This window comes from Phoca vitulina, unplaced genomic scaffold (assembly GCF_004348235.1).
Source record: "Phoca vitulina isolate PV1807 unplaced genomic scaffold, GSC_HSeal_1.0 scaffold7, whole genome shotgun sequence".
NCBI lineage: Eukaryota > Metazoa > Chordata > Mammalia > Carnivora > Phocidae > Phoca > Phoca vitulina.
Window position 1 is genome coordinate 33,687,369 of NW_022589710.1, and position 19,995 is coordinate 33,707,363.

Below are 19,995 nucleotides of genomic sequence, written 5' to 3' on the forward strand. Positions count from 1 at the left end.
TAAATAGATCTTCAAAAAAATAATTAGCATTACTCATTACAGTGTTTATCAAACATTGAAAAGATATTTTTTTCAAGAGTTTAAAACAAAACTTGGGTAGAACAAAGTGTAGCCTAATATCCTTCTATTTTAAAAAGTGGGATATAATGAAATTCTAGGACACTAAAATGATCCATATAAACTTTGTTGTTTACTGGTAGAAAATTTTTATAATTTTCTTAAAAACAAAAATACTTTTTCACTGGCTATAAATGGCATATCAAAGGAAAATGCCAGAAACAAATTTGCCTGACGTTGTATTCCTAAGAACACTGATGTAAATCATTGTACCATAATTTATGTTTTACTTTATTGTTTAACAAAACATATCAAAGCAATATAAATGATACTGCTGTTTATATAAATCAATTAGAGATAAGGCATGTTGAGTCAGTAACTTACTTGAGACTAGAATCTGTTCTGGGGAGCTCTGGCCCCATATTCTGAAGATGCAGGGAATATGTAATAAACTATCTGGAAAATGCCCTCTTTCTGGTTCTAGCTCCTCATCTGTAAAATAATATTTTGGTCTAGAATTGTCTAGCATGCCTTCCAGATCAAAGGATCCATTCTTTCTATGTTCTTACTTTTACTTTCTGACCCATCTTCTCATTACAGTGCCATATTTTTATCTTTAATCTTAAAACATTCTTTCCATATATTTTCATCTTAAGGTAATGACAGCCATATTTCTGGGTAGTTATAACAATCATCGGATAATTATAAATGGGAACAAAAAACAAACATGCGGCTAAGTGCCAGGTAATTTGAAAACTTAAAAACTGTAACAATTACCCCATAAATATAATGCATGGAATCTCTGATTGCTATTACAAAAATGGACCCAAATTAAGAGAAATAGCTTACCATTTACATGGAAATATAGACTCTGGAATGGTATCACTTCCTACCATCAGTTATCTTAAACTGAGTCCAAGTTTTTAAAGTCATTTCCTAACTAATGTTAACAAGCACAGGTGTTTCCTGATTTCAGTTGTTCAGACTCTTAGAAAAAATGAGTAACTCAGGGAAATGTGTAAAATTCCTTTGTTGGCTTCCTTTCTCCTGTATCAAGCCTAAGTTTCATCTGAGTACTATATGGGTTTTTGTATTTCCATGCCATTGAGCCCATAAGCTTATTTTCTCCCTTTCTATTTGCTATACTCACCACTCTCTCTTTTGTTTTCTTATTACTAGTGCTATTTTTACAAGTTTTCTGCCATCTTTAGAATCTCAATTTGAATGAGTCTATTTGAAGAGAAAGAGTCAAATATCTGTCTCTGATTTGAAAGGTCTCTGTGGGTGGCAGGTTTGAGCCCCTGCACGGCTGTGGGGCTGCGTCTGGTCTTAAGCACCAATCCCTCATGCGGAGGGGCAGACTGTGAGGCAGCCGGAATGAGGTGGGGGCGAATGGAAAGTGAGCAGCCCTGTGAGACAGAAGTGATGACACAATGTGCGTTAAAGTTGGTTTCTCATTTAATTCTGTACATTTGTGTGGCTTGACTGAGGTCATCTAACAATTTTGGAGGTTGCAAACCTAAGTCTCGGAATGTTACTATCTCTTACGTGTGGGGTTCTTAAACCTGAGTACAGGAGAACCAGCTGGGCTTGTTAAACTTTGTCAAAAAGGCCATTTCGGGGTTGTCCAACTCCCCACTCCTCCCCAAAGCTCATGGTCAGATTGCCTGAAATGCCCTGCTGTCACTTGTTGGCTTCCAGAGTTAAAATTATGTTCACGGCACAGTGGGACTTTATTAAATTAGGATTGAAAATAAATAGTACCTTGATTTACTACAAAGTATTTACCTGCTTTGCTCTTTTAGTATCTAGAATAAACATTTTGCTAACTTTCTGTGTGTAAAACAAATGTCTCAATTCAGAGTTCTAAAAAGGGAAAAGTACTTTGAAGGATTTTAATGTAGAATGTAGGAAGATGTCTTGATTAGTTTTGTAGAAAGTTAAAATTTTGGCCTTGTATGAGAAAGATGACTGGGACTGATGTGAAAATTTTATACTTCATTATCAGGATTTCAAGGACAAAAGGTCTTTTTTTTTTTTTTAATGCCTCTTTACTGTGAACTCTACACTCTTAGGAACAGGGGGCCAAACAGCTTTTTCATTTCCAAGAATCAGAAAACGTTTAAGTTTCACCAGAAAGATGACAGGAAATGATTTACAGTTTCAAAGGGTTAAAGTCAACCTTATCTGTGATTTGGTGTGTAGTGTTTAATATTAGCTTAAAAATCTTTTGAGAAGTTGCCAAAACTTTGATTATGGAAAAATCCCAAAGTACATAAATGAAAAGAAGGAAAAGCCACCTATACCAATAAACAGTTGTAAAGTTGCTGACTTTGTGCCAGGTACTCTTCCAAGTGCGTCACAAATAATAACTTATATAAAACTCTCAGTAACTCTGGTCACGGAGTGAACCAGAGGATGCCACCAACAACAGGGAGAAAACCCAGTAAAGGGTGAGAGAAAGATGCTATAAGAGCAAAATGATCATTTTCCTCCCACGGGTTTCTTACATAAGCCACAAAATCTAATAACTTGGTCACTACTTGTAGTTAATAACCACTTAGCTTGTTAATGGATTGGAGCTCACTGAGAAAGGTTAATGAAACAGACTGTCCAATAGCTAAATTAATAATAGGCTTTAGAGGAAGTCATTACTATTGTAAACCATATACACTTGCTTCTATCACTAGTGCCTTTTAAAAATATTAACACAGCAAGAAAAATATTAAAAATGAGGAGTTCTGCATTCAGAATTAAGGATTTTTAAACGATTTGAGTTTGAAAAGATATTTTTGCCTCATTTGGTGACGTGTTACTTTATGTTGTTATTACAGAGGTGGATACAATGAAATGTTTGAGGTGGCTAAACGTCATTAGTCTTAGCTCCTCTAAACTATCTCTTCTTTTATTATATGAGGTTTGTCTTTTTTTTTTTTTTTAATCCATACAACTATAATTCAGGCTGAGGACATTTCTGAACCTGCTTCTTAATAGAATGACTGTAAGGTTGTCCAGGGTTCCACATGCCTACTAAGAAATGCACTTAGGTGATGTAAAGGATCTCAAATGAAAATATTCTAATATGGGTAGATTTAAGTAGGTGAGTTAAGTCAAAAAAAGAAAACAGCCATAGGAGAGATTTGTGTTTGTTCTCTTTACACACATAAATTTTTAACTTCATTCGATTTTCCTGGTAGGAAACAATGGCAGAAATGTTTCATGGAGTTGTTGCTCTTGATCACGAGGCTATGTCCAGGAATTGTCAGTACAAAGTGTTACCAACTTGACCGCTTTTTATGAGGGTATTACTTTTGGGCTTGCTCCTCTGTTCTGACCTCAGTCTCTGGAATCTGTCTTACTTAAGTAGGCTTTTGAGGCAAATAGTAATCGAAGGCTCTTCTTTTGAGGAAGCCTGAGGAAGGGCGAGAAGCTCTGCTCATCCACTCTGCCTGCCCTTTTAGGACTTCTGCCCTTCACACTTCTTTCCCCTCATTCCCTCTTTCACTGTAAGCTGTTGACCCATTGAACACTAACTGGTACAGCATTCAGGAGCCTTTGGCTTACTCATCCCACATCCCTCTCAGCCCCTGATTTTGTTTCTGTTTCTTCCTATAAGTCATTAAAGATCTTCCCTTTATCCGGGCGTTCAGAAGCCTCACAATGATGTGTCTAGGGAGGGTCTTCTTTAAACTCATTTTGCCTAATACACTGTGTCTTTTCCAATAGGAGACGAGTGTCCTCCTTCCGTTCTGAGAAATGTTACCCTCTTTGTGAAATGTCTTACCTTTTTCTATGCTTTTTGGAACACCTACAAGTAGGACATGGTGGCCCCACTTATTTATATGTACCTTTGCATATTTAGAAAATGGATACTCCTCGAACTTTTGCCCTGCATACCACCCTCTCCTGCCTACTGAGAATCTCGATCTTCCTCCTTGTTCTCAGTGTACAGCAGTAGTTTTCAATCCAGCTGTGCATTACAACCACTCCAGGATGGGGTTTAGGCATTTATTATTTATTTATTTATTTATTTATTTAGAGTGCCATGTGTGCAAGCAGGGATGGGGGTTGGGGGGAGGGGCAGAGAGAGAGGGAGAGAGAGAATCTCAAGCAGGCTCCATGCCCAGCGTGCAGCCCAAGGCAGAGCTCGATCTCACGACCCTGAGATCATGACCTGAACCGAAATCAAGACCACACTTAACCGACTGAGCCACCCAGGTGCCCTAGGCATGCATTTAAATAAGTGGGTCAAATCTCAGCTCTACCATGTACGAACTATGCTCCAATTCATTTAACCTTTCTGGTTCTCGGTTTCCTTATCTGTAAAATAGAGTTAATAACACCTCATATGGTTGTCATGAGGATCAAATGAAATAATGTTTGTCAAGTGGCTTGTTACAGTGCTGGTGGATGCTCAATAAATGATAATATGGCAGCCAAGGTAACAGTTGAAATGTAACATGTGCTTGGCAACGTATCAAATACTTCATGTGAATTTATCTTCAGAGCCCTTTTAGGTAAGTACGTTTATTATTCGTTTGTGAGTCCAACACTAAGAGCCGTTTTCATTTACTTGTGTTGTTTTCTTTATCTTTTGGTTTACATATTTCAGGTACTTCATAGCATATTTATATTTCTTACTCTACATTTAAAAATATTTACTATTTTTTCTATGTTGTTTATCATGTGTCATTTTAATAACTATCCCATGAGGTTGCTATTCTATAATTTACTTAGTCATTCTACTATTGCTGGACTCCTTAGGCAAAGAACTGGTTTGTTTGAAGCTTTTTTTTTTTTTAAAGATTTAATTTATTTATTTGACAGAGAGAGGGAGAGAGAGAGAGCACAAGCAAGGGGAGTGGGAGAGGGAGAAGCAGACTCCCCTCCGAGCAGGGAGCCGGATGCTGGGCTCCATCCCAGGACCCTGAGATCATGACCTGAGCTGAAGGCAGATGCTTAACTGACTGAGCCACCCAGGCGCCCCTGTTTGAAGCTTTTGATGCATACCGTCAAACTGCCCTCCAGAGGTTGTGCAATTTCATAATGACATGGGGTAGTTTTTGACCTAGCTGTTTTATTCTCTAAATTCTCTAATTCTGTTTTAAAGTGGAATGGAGGTTGTGGGAGATGATCCTCAAGAAATTAGACAAATGGCAGCAATTCAGTCAATCAAGCAATCAATCAAACAAGCATTTAGATAATGTGCTAGCAATTGTATACAAGAAGTCCAAAGTTATAGTGTGACTGACAAAATAAATAGTAATAGCAATAAAGAAACAAACAAACAAACAAACAAACCTCTAGTGTATAAAAGGACCTATAACACCGAGTTTAAAGCAGTCAGTACAAATATGCAAATCACTACATTACATTACATGCTGCTGGTCAGGGAGGTGAGATGTATATAGAGAGGGAACTTCTTATCCCCTGCCTTCCTTGAAAGTCAGGACCAGCTCCAGATAGAAGCTGTGACACAGGTGAGGTTTGTAATAGCAGACAGTCCCTTCCCACAGGGGCTCTGTACTGTGGACTGTGTACTATTTGTCTGGTGTCTCCCCCAGGAGCCACCAAAGGGCACGTGACATAGGCTGGGGACATTCAGGGGCTTCCCCAGGTTGATTTAAGGAGGTGGGTCAAGAAAATCCTCTTTCCACTGGGGCCGTGAAGCTGGAAATCTGGCCAGTTGGGACTGCTGGTCACCGTGTCTCCTGACTGTAGAGCGGCAACTTTGGACAGCAGGCTGAAAGCCACAAACATAGATGTTTGTCCTAAACTAAGTGCCATTTCTCCGCCTGGGTCTCAGATGGCATTCCCACCTGCAGTCTCAGAACTGTACGATTTCTCTCCTGTCTTGTGTTGCTCCCGCTTAATAAATAGCCCTCCACCCAGTGGTCCGATCTTCCTCCTCAGCTCTCTCGTCCTCATTCCAGCCCAACCTCTTGAACGAGTGTCTATACTTACTCTCTCCACTTCCTTATTTTTCACCTCAAGCTACTCCACACAGGCTTCAGCCCCCATCCCTCTACAGAAATGGCTCCAAGATTACTAAGGATGCCCATTGCCATCTCTTCATGGCTGCCTTTAGTCCTTGTGTACTCAACCTCTTAGTGTCATTTGGCCTAGCTGAACAATTACTTTTTGTTTGAAAACGCTTTGGTTGGTTTTCATAATACCTGGGTACTGTGTCCTCCTGGGTTTTCTCTTATGCCCCTGCTGCTGCTTCGGAACCCCCTTGCCCACCTCTCTTCCACCTATCCATGTTGGGCTTTCTGGGGCTCTATCCTAAGGCCCCTTCTTTCCTCATGCTACACTCTATTCCCCTCTTTTCCCCACAATCACAATGTCATCCACTATTCTGGCTTTAGTTGCTATCTATATACCAGTGGGCCCTCACTTTATGTCTTTAGCTCAGACTGCACCTCTGAGCTTCACAAGCACATAGCTGAGTGCCCACCTCAGATTTCAACTCAGCTGTATCAAGATATATCAAAACTCATATATTTCAAATTGAACTGTTCATCTCCCTCCACAAATCTGCTCCTTCTCTAGTGGTTCCTAATCACCAATGGCTCCCCAGTCCACACAGTTGCTTAAGCTGGATGCCTGTAAGTCATCCTTGATACTTTCCTCTTCCTCATTCCTTCCATTCAGTCCAACACCAAGGCCTGAGTGTTCTACCTCCTAAACATTTCTCACATCCATCTCCATCTCCATCACCACCACCTGAGTCCTGGTCACCATCTTCTCTCTTTGGACTTTGGCATCTGCCTGCTGACTGGTCTCCCCACACCCATGCTTGCTCCTTCCAATCCACTCTTCACATGGCCCCGAAGAGAAGAGTTTTTTTTTTTTTGAAGTTTGTTGGTTTATTTATTTAAGTAATCTCTACACCCAAAGTGGGGCTCAAACTCATGACCCTGAGATCAAGAGTCACACACTCTTCCCACTGAGCCAGCCAGGTGCACCCCCCAGAAAGAGATTTTAAAAGACAAATCTCATCCTGTCCCTGTCCCTGCTTAACTTTCGGGGGCTTCCAACTGCCCACAGGCCATGTCCAAAGACTTTCCCATGACCTACCAGTCTAGTCAGTCTTGGACCCTGACCTACCTTTTCAGGTGAATTTCAGCCACTTTCCCCTCCCCTTTTTTTTGGGCTCCAGTCACATGGAGTCTTTCCTGTTCCCGAAACAGGTCAAACTGTCCCTTTTCTTGGGAACCCTGAATAAATGGATCCTTTTGCTGTGTACTTCTTCAGGAGACTCTTCCCTGACCACCCCCTCCAGGTTCCATTGTCCCACTGCACCTGAGCTTTTCCTTCACCACACAGCCCAGGTGTGTGATCTATACCTTGATTTTCCTTGCTGTGGGACTTATGCCCCAGGAGGGCAGGCACCACCACTGTCCTGCTCCTAGTGTCCCTCACATCCCAACCCCAGGATGTGTAGCTGCCCACCATTTGGGGACTGTCTTTTTTTAGTGCCAAAGTCCAACAGCAGCCAATCTTTCAGTGGTTCTTAAAGTTAGAGTCCTGCTCTTTGGAGGAAAGGGTGACAGAGTTGACCCAATTGGTCCCCTTGACCTCTTCCCCTGGAATACCAGGCCAGATGGGAGCTCCCTGGATGTTTGGGAGCTTGCTTTATAAGCCCTGCCTAAAGCTAAAGTGTCATTAGGATGATGTGCTGCATCCCTGCCTTGTTCTCTTAAAAAGAAGTTTTGATGTTTTTAAGACAGGCCCTTCCCCACCGGCCCATTGTTCTTATTTGTTTTCATTCTCTAGTGTGCCTCCATTCACAGGAGTGAAATTGTTGAGAAGCTACTCAGTTCAAGAGCCCCAAACAGGGCCTTGGGTGGAGGGGGCTAGGAAGACCCGACCTGGTCTCCGGGAAACCAGAACAGCCAAATGGAATGTAATTAAGTATCTTAAAAATGGCCTAGGCTTTATGGGAGACAAACTGGTTGTGGCTGGCCCTCAAGGAGCAAGCTTTGTGGTAAAGCACAATAAATGGAACGGTTCACACAAGGGCCCCAAAACTCCTGGACCCACGGGTGGGAAGGAACAAAAGGCTGCCCACTCTGACTGCAAACACAGCAAAAAGCTAGAAAGTTCCTCGAAGAGGCGATTTCTTCTGCATACATATGTCAGGGACAGTGTTTGTGTGTGAACATCTGCCCTTGCTAGGCAGGGCTTGGTAGACCAGGAACCACCCCGCAGAGAGACTTAGTACATCTCAGCCATGTCTGTCTTCAGAACCGATCTTTCCTGCTCTTTGTGCAACAAGACACACCTCTCCGAGGAAGGAGGAGGACAGGATTTCCATCATTACTACCACCCTATTAAAAACAACAACAACAAAACAACCGTGTAATTACTCTCTGCAGAAAAGGCGCACAAACAGGATGGGCCTGAGCTGAACCCGGGATGGGCCATCCCTGTAAAGATTAGGAAAAGGAACCTCCCCGCCATGCGCCCGCTCAGGCCAGGGCCTCTCCCAGACCGCCAGGCAGGCTCGCCAGCCCAACTCCTCCGGTGGTAAGAAGGGTGCCGGCGACTCCTGGAGCGCGGGTTCCCAGCTCCTGCCGCGCCTTCCTCCCTCCGCCCCCCAGCACTCTCTGGACCTGTCTCCCAGGCCTCAGGTGTTGGCTCACGCCGGGCCACGAGCCCCTCCCTTTTTGGCCTGCACCTGGGGGAGCCTCTAGCCCACCGAGCACAGTCGACCCCGCGCGACAGGGAGCGCGCGCAGAGGGGGGCCAGCGGGCCAGCGTGGGGCTCCCCGGCTTCGCGCGCCCGGCCACCGACCCACAGCCCCGCCGGCTGTGCGCCACGCCCCCGGGGTTCGGAAGGCGCGGGACCCGGCGCAGGGCTTCTGTGAACTTGGAGCCTGGCGGCGCGAGGCTCCTGTTGGGGATGCGGCGGCAGCTGCTTCCTGGTTTGAAGCTCGCCGAGTGGGGGAGAGCGTGAGCCCGCGGAGGCGGGGGCAGGAGCAGAAGCAGGAGGAGGCGGGGGCAAGAGACGCTTGGGGCTGGAGCTAACCGGACGGGTCGCTCCGGCTCTCCAGGGAGAGGAGCTTCCCGGCTCTGGAGAAGGGGCGAGTCCTTTGAGAGCCCCCGGGAAGCGCCGCGTGCTGGAGAGGGACGGTCGGGCTACCCCGGCTCGCGGAGGGCTCGGCTCCGGGCTCCCCTCCTTTCCACCTCGCGAGGGAGGGGGCGAGGGAAGGAGGGGAGGGGAAGGTCCCGCGGAGGAGGCAGAATGACCAGTCGAGGGGGGCTTGGGCGCTGCTTTTCCCAGAAGCTGCTTCCACTCCTGCGGCTGCCGCGAGGGCTGGCTTGAGCTGGGGCTCCAGGCTCTCCCGCTGCGAGCCAGCGCGGCCCCCCGGGGCCCGGGCAGCGGCGCCGGCATGACGTCCGGCACCATGAAGTTCAATGGTTACTTGAGGGTCCGCATTGGCGAGGCTGTGGGGCTGCAGCCCACCCGCTGGTCCCTGCGCCACTCGCTCTTCAAGAAGGGCTACCAGCTGCTGGACCCCTACCTGACGGTGAGCGTGGACCAGGTGCGCGTGGGCCAGACCAGCACCAAACAGAAGACCAACAAACCCACGTACAATGAGGAGTTCTGCACCAACGTCACCGACGGTGGCCACCTCGAACTGGCCGTCTTCCACGAGACGCCCCTGGGTTATGACCACTTCGTGGCCAACTGCACCCTGCAATTCCAGGAGCTGCTGCGCACGGCCGGCGCCTCGGACACTTTCGAGGGCTGGGTGAGTAGCTGTGATCCCTCCCGGTTGTGTCCGCTTGACTCTTTTCCCCCTCCACTTTTCAAATCTCGCCTGGGTCCCGCTTTCCCATCCCGTTGTCGAGCTCTGCGGCGGAGGGAATTCCCTTCAGTTTTTGGTCCTCGCCCAGGTGGCCGCGGCGCTGGTGACGCGACCGCGGTGGGTGTGTGAGGGCTCATGTGTGTCTCCAGGAAGCCAGCCCGGACACGGTCCCCTTTTGGGATGGCAGCTTGGGCTAACGGGAAGTCAGGGCGAAGGCAGTGACCCCCCCCCCCCCCCCGCCCCCTGGGCTCAGACTTTGGATAAGGCGCCCAAACTCTCCGCACGCGGGTAGTACAAAGGAAAGGCGAGTAAGATGTGATATGAAAGTGACTTGATCTGGGTAAAGTACTTAAAGCGCTTCTTAGGAGAAAGCCATACATTCTCGCAAGTATTATTCATAATGTTTATGGATACGTGTTGGTTCAGCTGCTCAGACGTGCACACGTGTTTCAGCATGCAGATCCATTACATCCCATGGATACATAGCCTACACTGGCAGGGATCTGAGCTCCTGGGTCTGCACGCTGGCAGTTTTATTGTTTAGCAGTTTTCCAAGGAGATGAGGTTTATATGTGTTTGTAAGTAACTTCGGTAGTTCTGTCACAACCTGAGAGGTGTGAGGCTTGCATGCGCAGTTTCTGCCGCTATTGGTCTGGGAGCTTTGAGAACTCCTTAGTAGTTTGTGGACCACCCCCAGTTCTCCCCATCTCACCTGCTGGTGTTTCTGTGTATTGACAAGTAGTTACCCACAACTTCCTGCTTGCCTCTACTTTTCACATAGTTCCCATGAGACAACATTTCTGCTGCAAATAAATTAAAATTTCTATTAGCACTCTACTCAGTGCTAAAATGCTTTTGCTTCTTATTTCTGGTACTGTCTTTGTGATAAAGGTGTTCTTCCCGCTTTTACATGATGAAATGATAATTATAATGAAGTGGTCTGGTTTGGCAAAGCGGAGTAAGCTATTTAAAGAATCTCGGGACTGTAATGGTTTAAGTTCAGAGGATGTCAGTTTTAAGTCCAGAATGTGAATCAGTATTGAAAACCTGTTTGAAATTAACAAGTGGTGGAATCAGATGGATACCAATGAAGACTCATTTCAATATTTTATACTTTGAGGAACTGGTAATTTTACCATATAGTCTGTAAAATTACAGATGGCTTGTAGAACTTTTTTTTTTTTAGGATTATTTATTCATTTGAGAGAGATAGAGAGAGAGAGAGAGAGAGAGAGAGAGAGAGAGAGAGAGCATGAGCAGGGAGAGAGGCAGAGGGAGAAGCAGGCTCCCCACCGAGCCAGGAGCCCGATGTGGGGCTCGATCCCAGGACCCCGGGATCATGACCTGAGCCGAAGGCAGACGCTTAACCATCTGAGCCACCCAGGCGCCCTGAACTATCTTTTAAGTAGAAGAAAACATAATGACTATTTAACGAGATCATCACATTATATTGAGTTAATTTCTCTTCAGCTGAACTTTATGAAATTTAGAAGTGGATTGGAGAGGAATGGCTAAAAGAGAGACTTACATTTTATTCTGTAAATTTCCATATAGAAATAGAGGTGAGCCTGGGAATCCAAATGGAATTACTGAATTAGTGTTTGATTAGGAGTTAGGTTGGGAAAGCTCTAGAGGAACCAGATTCTGAAGTATGGTGGTACAGAATGGCCAATGGCTATTAGAAGCATCACTTCCTGGAGAGAACCTAGACTGGTCCTTCTTACCCCTGGTCTGCACCATTGAATCACATGGGGGGGCTTTTGAAAATCCCCACTTTTAAAAACTCTAAGCATCTCTGGCTGTGGGACCCTGGCTGGTATCAGTACTTTCAGGCTCCCAGGTGATTCCAATGTGCAATCAAGGTTGAGAACCTGTGGCCTAAATAAACACCGAGAGATTAGGACTGGAAGAAGATGATCCAGGTTACCTGACATGATGGAGGTGTGCAGAGCTGCTTATGGTTCCACTGAATGAACAAAGATTTAAATGTATTTTAAATATCTCAATCTATAATTATCTGAATTAATTATACTGAGATGTTTAAGTAACACACTGGTGGTGTTTTTGAAAACAGGAACATTTGGTAGGCTAGGTCAGCATTTAAAAGACCTTGAAACCAGTCATTTACCATGCATTTATATTCAACTGTGGGCAGGGCAGAGTATTTCGTAAAAATTCTGGGTATTTTTTTTTTTTTTTAAAGTTTTGGGTAATTTGAAACAGGATAGGATAGATAGTATGAGTAGAGTGTTTTGTTAACTTTAAGAAAAATTTTGTTAGGAAAGTATTAGAAATGTATGGAACGCTTGTTTTTTAAAGGATTCTTTGTAGATCTAAAGGTGGTTTTCAAGTTTAGAATTACAGAAATATTTATCTTTAGTGTATTGAAATGTGTAGTTTATTCAGACATTTACAAATAGAATATTTGATCTTACTCCACAATAGATTCACGTGGTGCAATTGGAATTACAAGTCGCTGAACTTAAAAAAAAAAATCTAGTGACTTAATTTTTGCTAGTTCATGAGTAGAGAGACAACAACAGAAAATACATTTATCATTAGAATAAAACATAGTTGGGCGCCTGGGTGGCTCAGTTGGTTAAGCGACTGCCTTCGGCTCAGGTCATGATCCTGGAGTCCCTGGATCGAGTCCCGCATCGGGCTCCCTGCTCGGCAGGGAGCCTGCTTCTCCCTATGACCCTCACCCCTCTCATGTGCTCTCTCTCTCTCATTCTCTCTGTCTCAAATAGATAAATAAAATCTTTAAAAAAAAAAAAGAAAAGAAAAAAAATAGAATAAAACATAGTTATGCATTCTGGCTTAATGTACTTTCTAAGTATCAAGGAGATAACATTGATTTTGTACGAATTTTTTCAATATTACCTTCTAATCTTGATGAGAGAAGGGATTAGATTTATTTTAATGCAGTGTATTCCTAATACCAACCATAATGCCTGACATGGACTAGGCAGTTAAATATTTCATTCCTGACTATACATATTTCATTAAATCTACATAAAAACCCAAGGAGGTGGGTGGGATACAGTTAAAGAAGTTCTTAAACAGTAATTCACAGTGTTAAACTGTTCAATTAAAAAAGATCTCAAAGACCTAAGTTTCCATTTGAAACTAAAAGGAAGAGCAAGTGGAACTAAAAGTAAGCAAAGAAAGAAATGGTAAAGAAAGAAGTCAGTGAAGTAGAAAAGAGAAACAATAGAGAAAAATCAATGAAACAAAAAGCTGGTTCTTTGAGGGGAAAGACAAAACCGATGACATTAATGAACCTCAAGCCAGGATGATCAAGAAAAAAGAAAAGAAAAAAGAAAAGACGAAATTACCAATATAGGAAAGAGAGAACATCATTATAGATCCTACAGACATTAAAAAAAGTAAGAGAATATTATGAATAATTTTATGTCATATTCCACAACTTAGATCAAATAAATTTCTTGAAAGATACAAACTACCTATACTTACTCAAATAACTTGAATAGCTTTATGTTTATTAAGGTATTTAAATTTGTCATTAAAAACCTTCCACAATGCAGATTCAAGGACTCAAGATGGATTTACTGGTGAATTCTGTCATATATTTAAGAAAGAAATAGTGCCAACTCTATACAACCTATTTCAGAAAATAGAGAAGGAAACATCCCAACTCATTCCATGACCCTTATACCAAAACCTGATGAAAACCTACAAGAAAATAAAACTACAGATCAATGCCCCTTGTGAACATAGATATAAAAATTAAATTTATAAATTTGCTTAAATTTTTAGCAAATCAAATCCAACAATATAGCAAATGGGTAGTACATTATCACCAAATGGGGTTTATAACCAGGACTGCAAGATAGATTAAACATTTAGAAATCAATCAGTGCAATTCTTCATATTAACAGAATGAAAGAGGAGATTGGTATGATCATATTAATAAATACAGAAAAAGTATCTGACAAAATTAAATATCCAGTTATGATAAAAACTCTCAACAAATTAGTAATAGAATGGAAATTATTCAGCCTGATGATGGACATCTGTGAAAAGCCTATAGGGAACATCTTAATGGTGAAAGAATGAGTGATAGTCCCCTAAGATCAGAAGTGGCAAGGATGTCTGTTCTTGTCACTTCTGTTCAACAGTGTGTTGGAGGTCCCATTCAGTGCATTAGGCAATTTAAAAATAAGATTACAAAGGAAGAAGTAAAACTGTCTTTATTTGCAGGCAGCCTTACTGAGTAAATAAGCTCCACTCATTGATGTCACGCTATGGTGAATGAATCTTTCAAATAATTCTTAAAAACCTCTTTTAAGAGGTGTTATTAAACAGTTCCACATAAGCATCACAGATTGGCCATATTTTACTTCTGTATGATTGTAGAAAATTCTAAGACATCTACAAAAGGGCTACTAGATCTAACAAGTGAGTTTAGCTAGGTCACAGGATCTAAACCAATATACAAAAGTCAATTGTATTTCTATATACTATTAGTGGACTGAAATAGAAAAAATACCATTTATAAGAGCATCAAAAATATCTGAAATTGGGTAAATTTGGTAAAAGATATGCAAAACTTGTTCACTGAAAATGACAAAATATTGCTGAAATAAAGATCTAAGTTAATGGAGGGGGTACTGTGTTCATGAATGGGAAGATTCAATATTGTTAAGACCCCAGTTCTTCCCAAATTGTTCCATAGATTTATTGCAATCCTAGTCAAAATCTCAGCAAGCTTTGTAGAAATTGATAAACTGATTCTAAAACTCATATGGACATGCAAGAGACCTAGACTCATCTAAGAATAATTTTGAAAAAGAACAAGTTGGGGGACTTAGCTCTCTGATTTTAAGACTTACTGTAATGCTACCATAATCAAGATAATGTGATATGCAGTAAAGAGGGTCCTATAGATCAGTGGAATGGAAGAGAATCTAGAAATAGATCCATACATGTATAATTGGTTGATTTTTTTTTTTTTTTCCTGACAGAGATGCCAAGGCAACTTGATGGGGAAATAATCTTTTCAGAAGTAGTACTTGAACAATTGAATAGCAAAATGCAGAAATATGAGCATTGACCCTTACCTCATAACATACACAAAAATTAACCCAAAATGGATCATAGACCTCAACATATGAGTTTAACTGTAAAACTTCTATAAGAATACAGAAGAAAATGGTAGTGACATTGGGTTCAGCAAATATTTTTTAGAAAGGACACAAAAAGCACCAACTATGAAAAAAAATCAAACTTGATAAAAATTAAGAATTACTGCTTTTCAAAAGACTTAAAGTGAAAAACAAGCCATAGATGGGGAGGAAATATTTTCAACATTAAATCAGACAACGGACTTGTAACATGAACATATAAAACAACTCTTAAAACTCAATGAGAAAAATGCCCAATTTTAAAATGGGACAAGATTTGTATAGGCACCTTCATGGAAAATAGCACATTAAAAGATGCTCAAAATCATTAGTCATCAAGGAAATGCAAATTAAAACCAAAATTCATGGAAAGGCTAAATTAAAAAGATAAACCATACCAAGTGTTAGTGAGGAAATGGAGCAACTGGAACTCCTATACACCACTGTGAGGAATATAAAATGGTGTAGTCACATTGGAAAACAGTTGGTGGTTTCTTAAAGTGTTAAACATATACCTACCATGTGACCTAGCTACTCTTAAGTATTTACCAAGAGAAATGAAACCATTTGTACAACGACTCATACATGAATGTTCATAGCTGCTTTATTTGTAATAAAACTGGAAACTACTCAAATGTCAGTCAACAGTTGAATTAAAAAAATTTTTGTACTGAAGTATAGTTGACCCACAATGTTATATCAGTTCCAGGTGTACAGCATAGTGATTTGACAATTCTATACATTATGTAATGCTCACCATGATAACTATAGTTACCATCTGTCACCATACGATGTTATTACAATACTATTATATTCCCTGTGCTGTATTTTTCATCCCCATGACTTATTTTATCACTGGAAGTTTGTACCCCTAAATTCTCTTCATCTGTTTTGCCCATCCCCACAGCCACCTCCCTTCCGGCAACCACCAGTTCTCTCTATTTATGAGTCTGGTTTTGTTTGTTGTTTTGTTTTTAGATTGCATATGTAAGTGAAATCATGTGGTATTTGTCGTTCTCTGTCTGACTTATTTGCCTTAGCATAATATCCTCTAGGTCCATCCATGTTGTTGCGAATGGCAAGATATTCCAGTGTGTGTGTGTGTGTGTGTGTGTGTACACACACCACATCTTCTTTATTTATCAGTGGATGCTTAGGTGGCTTACATATCTTGGCTATTGTAAATAATGCTGCAGTGAACATAGGGGTGGCTGTATCTTTTTGCATTTTCATTTTTTGGGGATACTCAGTGATGGAATTACTGGATTGTATGGTATTTCTATTTTATTTTATTTTATTTTATTTTTTTTAAGATTTTATTTATTTATTTGAGAGAGAGAATGAGAGACAGCACAAGAGGGAAGAGGGTCAGAGGGAGAAGCAGACTCCCTGCTGAGCAGGGAGCCCGATGTGGGACTCGATCCCGGGACTCCAGGATCATGACCCGAGCCGAAGGCAGTCGCTTAACCAACTGAGCCACCCAGGCGCCCTGGTATTTCTATTTTAATTCTTTAAGGAACCTTCATACTGTTTTCCACAGTGGCTGCACCAATTTACATTTGCACCACCAGTGTATGAGGGTTCCCTTTCCTCCACTTCCTCAACAACACTTGTTATTTCTTATCTTTTTGACAGTAGACATTCTGACTGGTGTGAGGTGAAACCTCATTGTGGTTTTGATTTGCATTTCCCTGATGATTAGTGATGTTGAGCATCTTTTTATGTGTCTGTTGGACAGATGAGTGATTAATGAATTGTGTACCCATACAACGGAATACTACTCAGTAATAAAAAGTGATGAAGCATTCATGCATGCAACAATATGGATGAATCTCAGCATAATTTATATTGAGTGAAAGATGCCAGACAAAAAGGACTCACACCATATGATTCCATTTATGCAGAATTCTAGAAAATGAAAACCAGTTTGTAGTGATAGGAAGCAGATCAGTGGTTGCCTGGGAATGGGGGGATGGAGGTGGATGGATTACAAAGACAGCACAAGGAAAGTTTTGAGGGAGATGAATGTATTTATTATTTTGATTGTAGTGATGGTTTCACAGTTATATACTTACATCCAAGCTCATCAGATAGTTCACTTTTAAGTATGTGCGTGTTATTGTGTGATGGTTATACGTCAATAAAACCGTAGAGGAAAAAACAATGAGGATTTTACCAAAGATGTTAAGTAAGTGACTGAATTAGGTTTGAGCCAAGGCTGGCTGTTGAACACTACATTGCCTCTTCAGTGTAGAAAATATTTATCACAGTAAGAGCATAAAAAATTCTTTATAGTTTCTGATTTTGGGGACACAGTCTCATTTTCTAAATTGTCACTGCCAGTTTTTCTGTTTCTTCTAGAACTGGTTGATTTTGCACAACTTCTTAGATTTCTGAAAAATGCAAATTTGTCTATATTAAAACTTTCCTTCTTTCATGTACTTTCTCTTTATTTGCTGACTGTCCAAATGGGGACCAGCATCTAATACTTAATGCAGAACATAGGGGAAGGGGGGGGAGGAGGAGCTGGAGGCTGCGTCATGGAAGGACCTTGGCGTCCCCTCAGGAAGGAAGGACCTGCTTGGCGGGATCTCAGGCTGTTTTCCTCGTTCACCCCTCCTGAAGACACTATGTTCCCTACAGCACTGGAAGGCTGCTTTCTCTGAACTTCTCAGTGAGGTAACTTTTTGGTAGTCCTGTCAGGTGACGTGGCCAGGTTTCCACTGGACACTTGTCAGTTGCATTTTTTCCTGATTCCTGGATCCAGGTGCATGAATTGAGAGCATTTAAGTTCTTCCAGATTCATTATCTAGCGGTTCATTGTCTTTTGTACTTTGCAGTGCAATTATTTTTTTCTAACAATTATTTCTTTCTGAGCCAAACGGCTAGCAGTGTCCAACACTGATGAGCTCATGGTGTTGAGGGGAAAGACATACTTTAGCATCTCTAGGGAGGTTTAGTCCAGTGTACAGGAGTTGTATTGGATTTTTGTGTCTTCAGTTTCATTGTAAGGATTTTGCTGCAGTGGGGCTGGCTGCTTCTCAACAGGCAGGTTGTGGCTCAAAAGCTCCCCCCTACAGAGAACATTTTCCTGACCATGTTATTATCTTGTCATCCTTCATGGCCCTCATCATCCTCCGAGATCATTTTGTTAATTTACTTATTATGCTTTCCTCCTTTCAAGTATAAACACCATGAGAGCAGAGATTCCTCCTCCCTTATTCATTGTTCTAAACCCAGTATCACTTATATAGTAGGCACTAAATATTTGTCAAAAGAATGAATTTCTTAAATGTGATTTTGGAGCAAGCAAAGTGTAAATACTTTGGGAACATCTTTAAACACTTTATTCAGCTTTCCAAAAGAAATAAAAGTCACTGGGGAGTGACCAATTATAATTATTACAGTGTCCCTTCTTAAAATCAATTAATGATGTATCAATAGGTACTTGAAAGATTGGACTGGATTTTTATGCCCTTTGAGTATGGTAATGGGTTGAAAACTCTGTGGACGAAAAATTCCTTGCTTTTGCTTCAGTTTAAAAGACTGTGATTTTTAAGCCTGTTAATAGGTTGTAATCTGTGAGCCCAACATGTTAAATTTGGGGCTGAGGCAAGAAGTAAGCATTCAACCTTGGAGAGTTAATGAGGTTGGTGGGCAGAATGTGAATCATTTCATCTTATGTAACTCTTTTGGTATCTAGCAGTTGTTCAGAATGATGATTAGTTACGATAGTAAAGTGCAATACATTTTTATGAGATGGGTAGCATTTACTTAGAATAAGATAGGTGCCTTGGATTTTCTGCAATCTCTCTCTCTCTCTCTCTTTTTTTTTTTTTTAGATTTATTTATTTTAGAGAGAAAGAGAGAGAAGGTGCAAGGGTGGGAGGAGGGGCAGAAGGAGAGAGAGAGAGAGAGAGAGAGGGAGAGACTCTCAAGTAGACTCCCTACTGACTACACTGGGCTCCATCTCACTACCCTGAGATCACAACGTGAGCTGAAATCAAGAGCCAGACGCTCAACCGTCTGCAGTCTCTTTTCTATTTTTTGGAATAGAAGGACTAGAACCTGACTAGATCAGGTTCTCCTTTTGTGTTAACTGCTTATCTCTGTCTTATTAGAATATCATAAAGTTGAGGCCTGAGTGGAAACTCAGTGCCTTGACCACTCTTTTCCACTGTTAACATTGCTGTATCCAAAATGAGTTTTCTCTCAATTGCCAAGCTGATAGTCATTCCTTAATACCTTCAGTGGTTCCCCCTTACTCTTGGATAAAGCACACATCTTTAAGATGGTGTAGAATGTTCTCCATGATTGGCCTCTGGTTTCCTCTTGAGTCTTCTTGCCCAGCTCTCCCCAACCCACACTCTGCTCCAGTCACATCTTTCATCCTCGAGGTCCACCAGTTAGTTCCTACCTGTGCCTCAGGTCTCACTGTAGACATCACTTACCCAGAAAACTTTTCCTGACATCCCAAGTCTGGGGCCTCCTCCTCAGTGTTCCCTCAGCATCCTTGAGATCTCCACTGCCCACCCTTCCCTCTGTCCTGAAAGAGTAGACATATGGGATTGGGCTCTTGTGAAAGTATGTGATATTGGTTAGAGGGAGTTCAGGGTGTAGTAGTATGGGTGATTAACTAGGATTTATCTCTTCTGCTCCTGGGGTAGCTACTCTAACAGACTATTACATGTGTCTGTATGAAATGCCAAGCCCTAGGTGAGCATTCATCCACCATTGAGCACATCCTATGTACTGGGCACTGTGCTCTACCCTAGGGAGGCAAGTGGACAAGACAGACATGGCCTCTTCCTTCATAGACCCTGGAGTTTCAAGGGGGAGAGAGGTTGGAGGAGAAAACCAGCAACCAGGAAATTACAGAAAAGAAGTAAGTACTAAGATGCTATGAGTACCTGGTTTGAGGAGATCAGAAACATTTTTCTGGAGGGAAAACAGCTGATTTTTAAAGCCCCAGCA

At 41.9% G+C, this 19,995-nt stretch overlaps 1 protein-coding gene across 2 annotated transcripts in view; it reads left to right on the top strand.

The window, feature by feature from the left end:
• Positions 1-9,045: 9,045 nt before the first annotated feature.
• PRKCH (protein kinase C eta) overlaps positions 9,046-19,995 on the top strand; it is a 219,108-nt gene continuing 208,158 nt past the window's right edge. For both annotated transcript variants that reach the window (XM_032405248.1, XM_032405249.1), the window contains exon 1: positions 9,046-9,817. In XM_032405248.1, the coding sequence (XP_032261139.1) occupies positions 9,455-9,817 (363 nt within the window). In that variant the 5' untranslated portion in view covers positions 9,046-9,454. The remainder of the gene's footprint in view (positions 9,818-19,995) is intronic.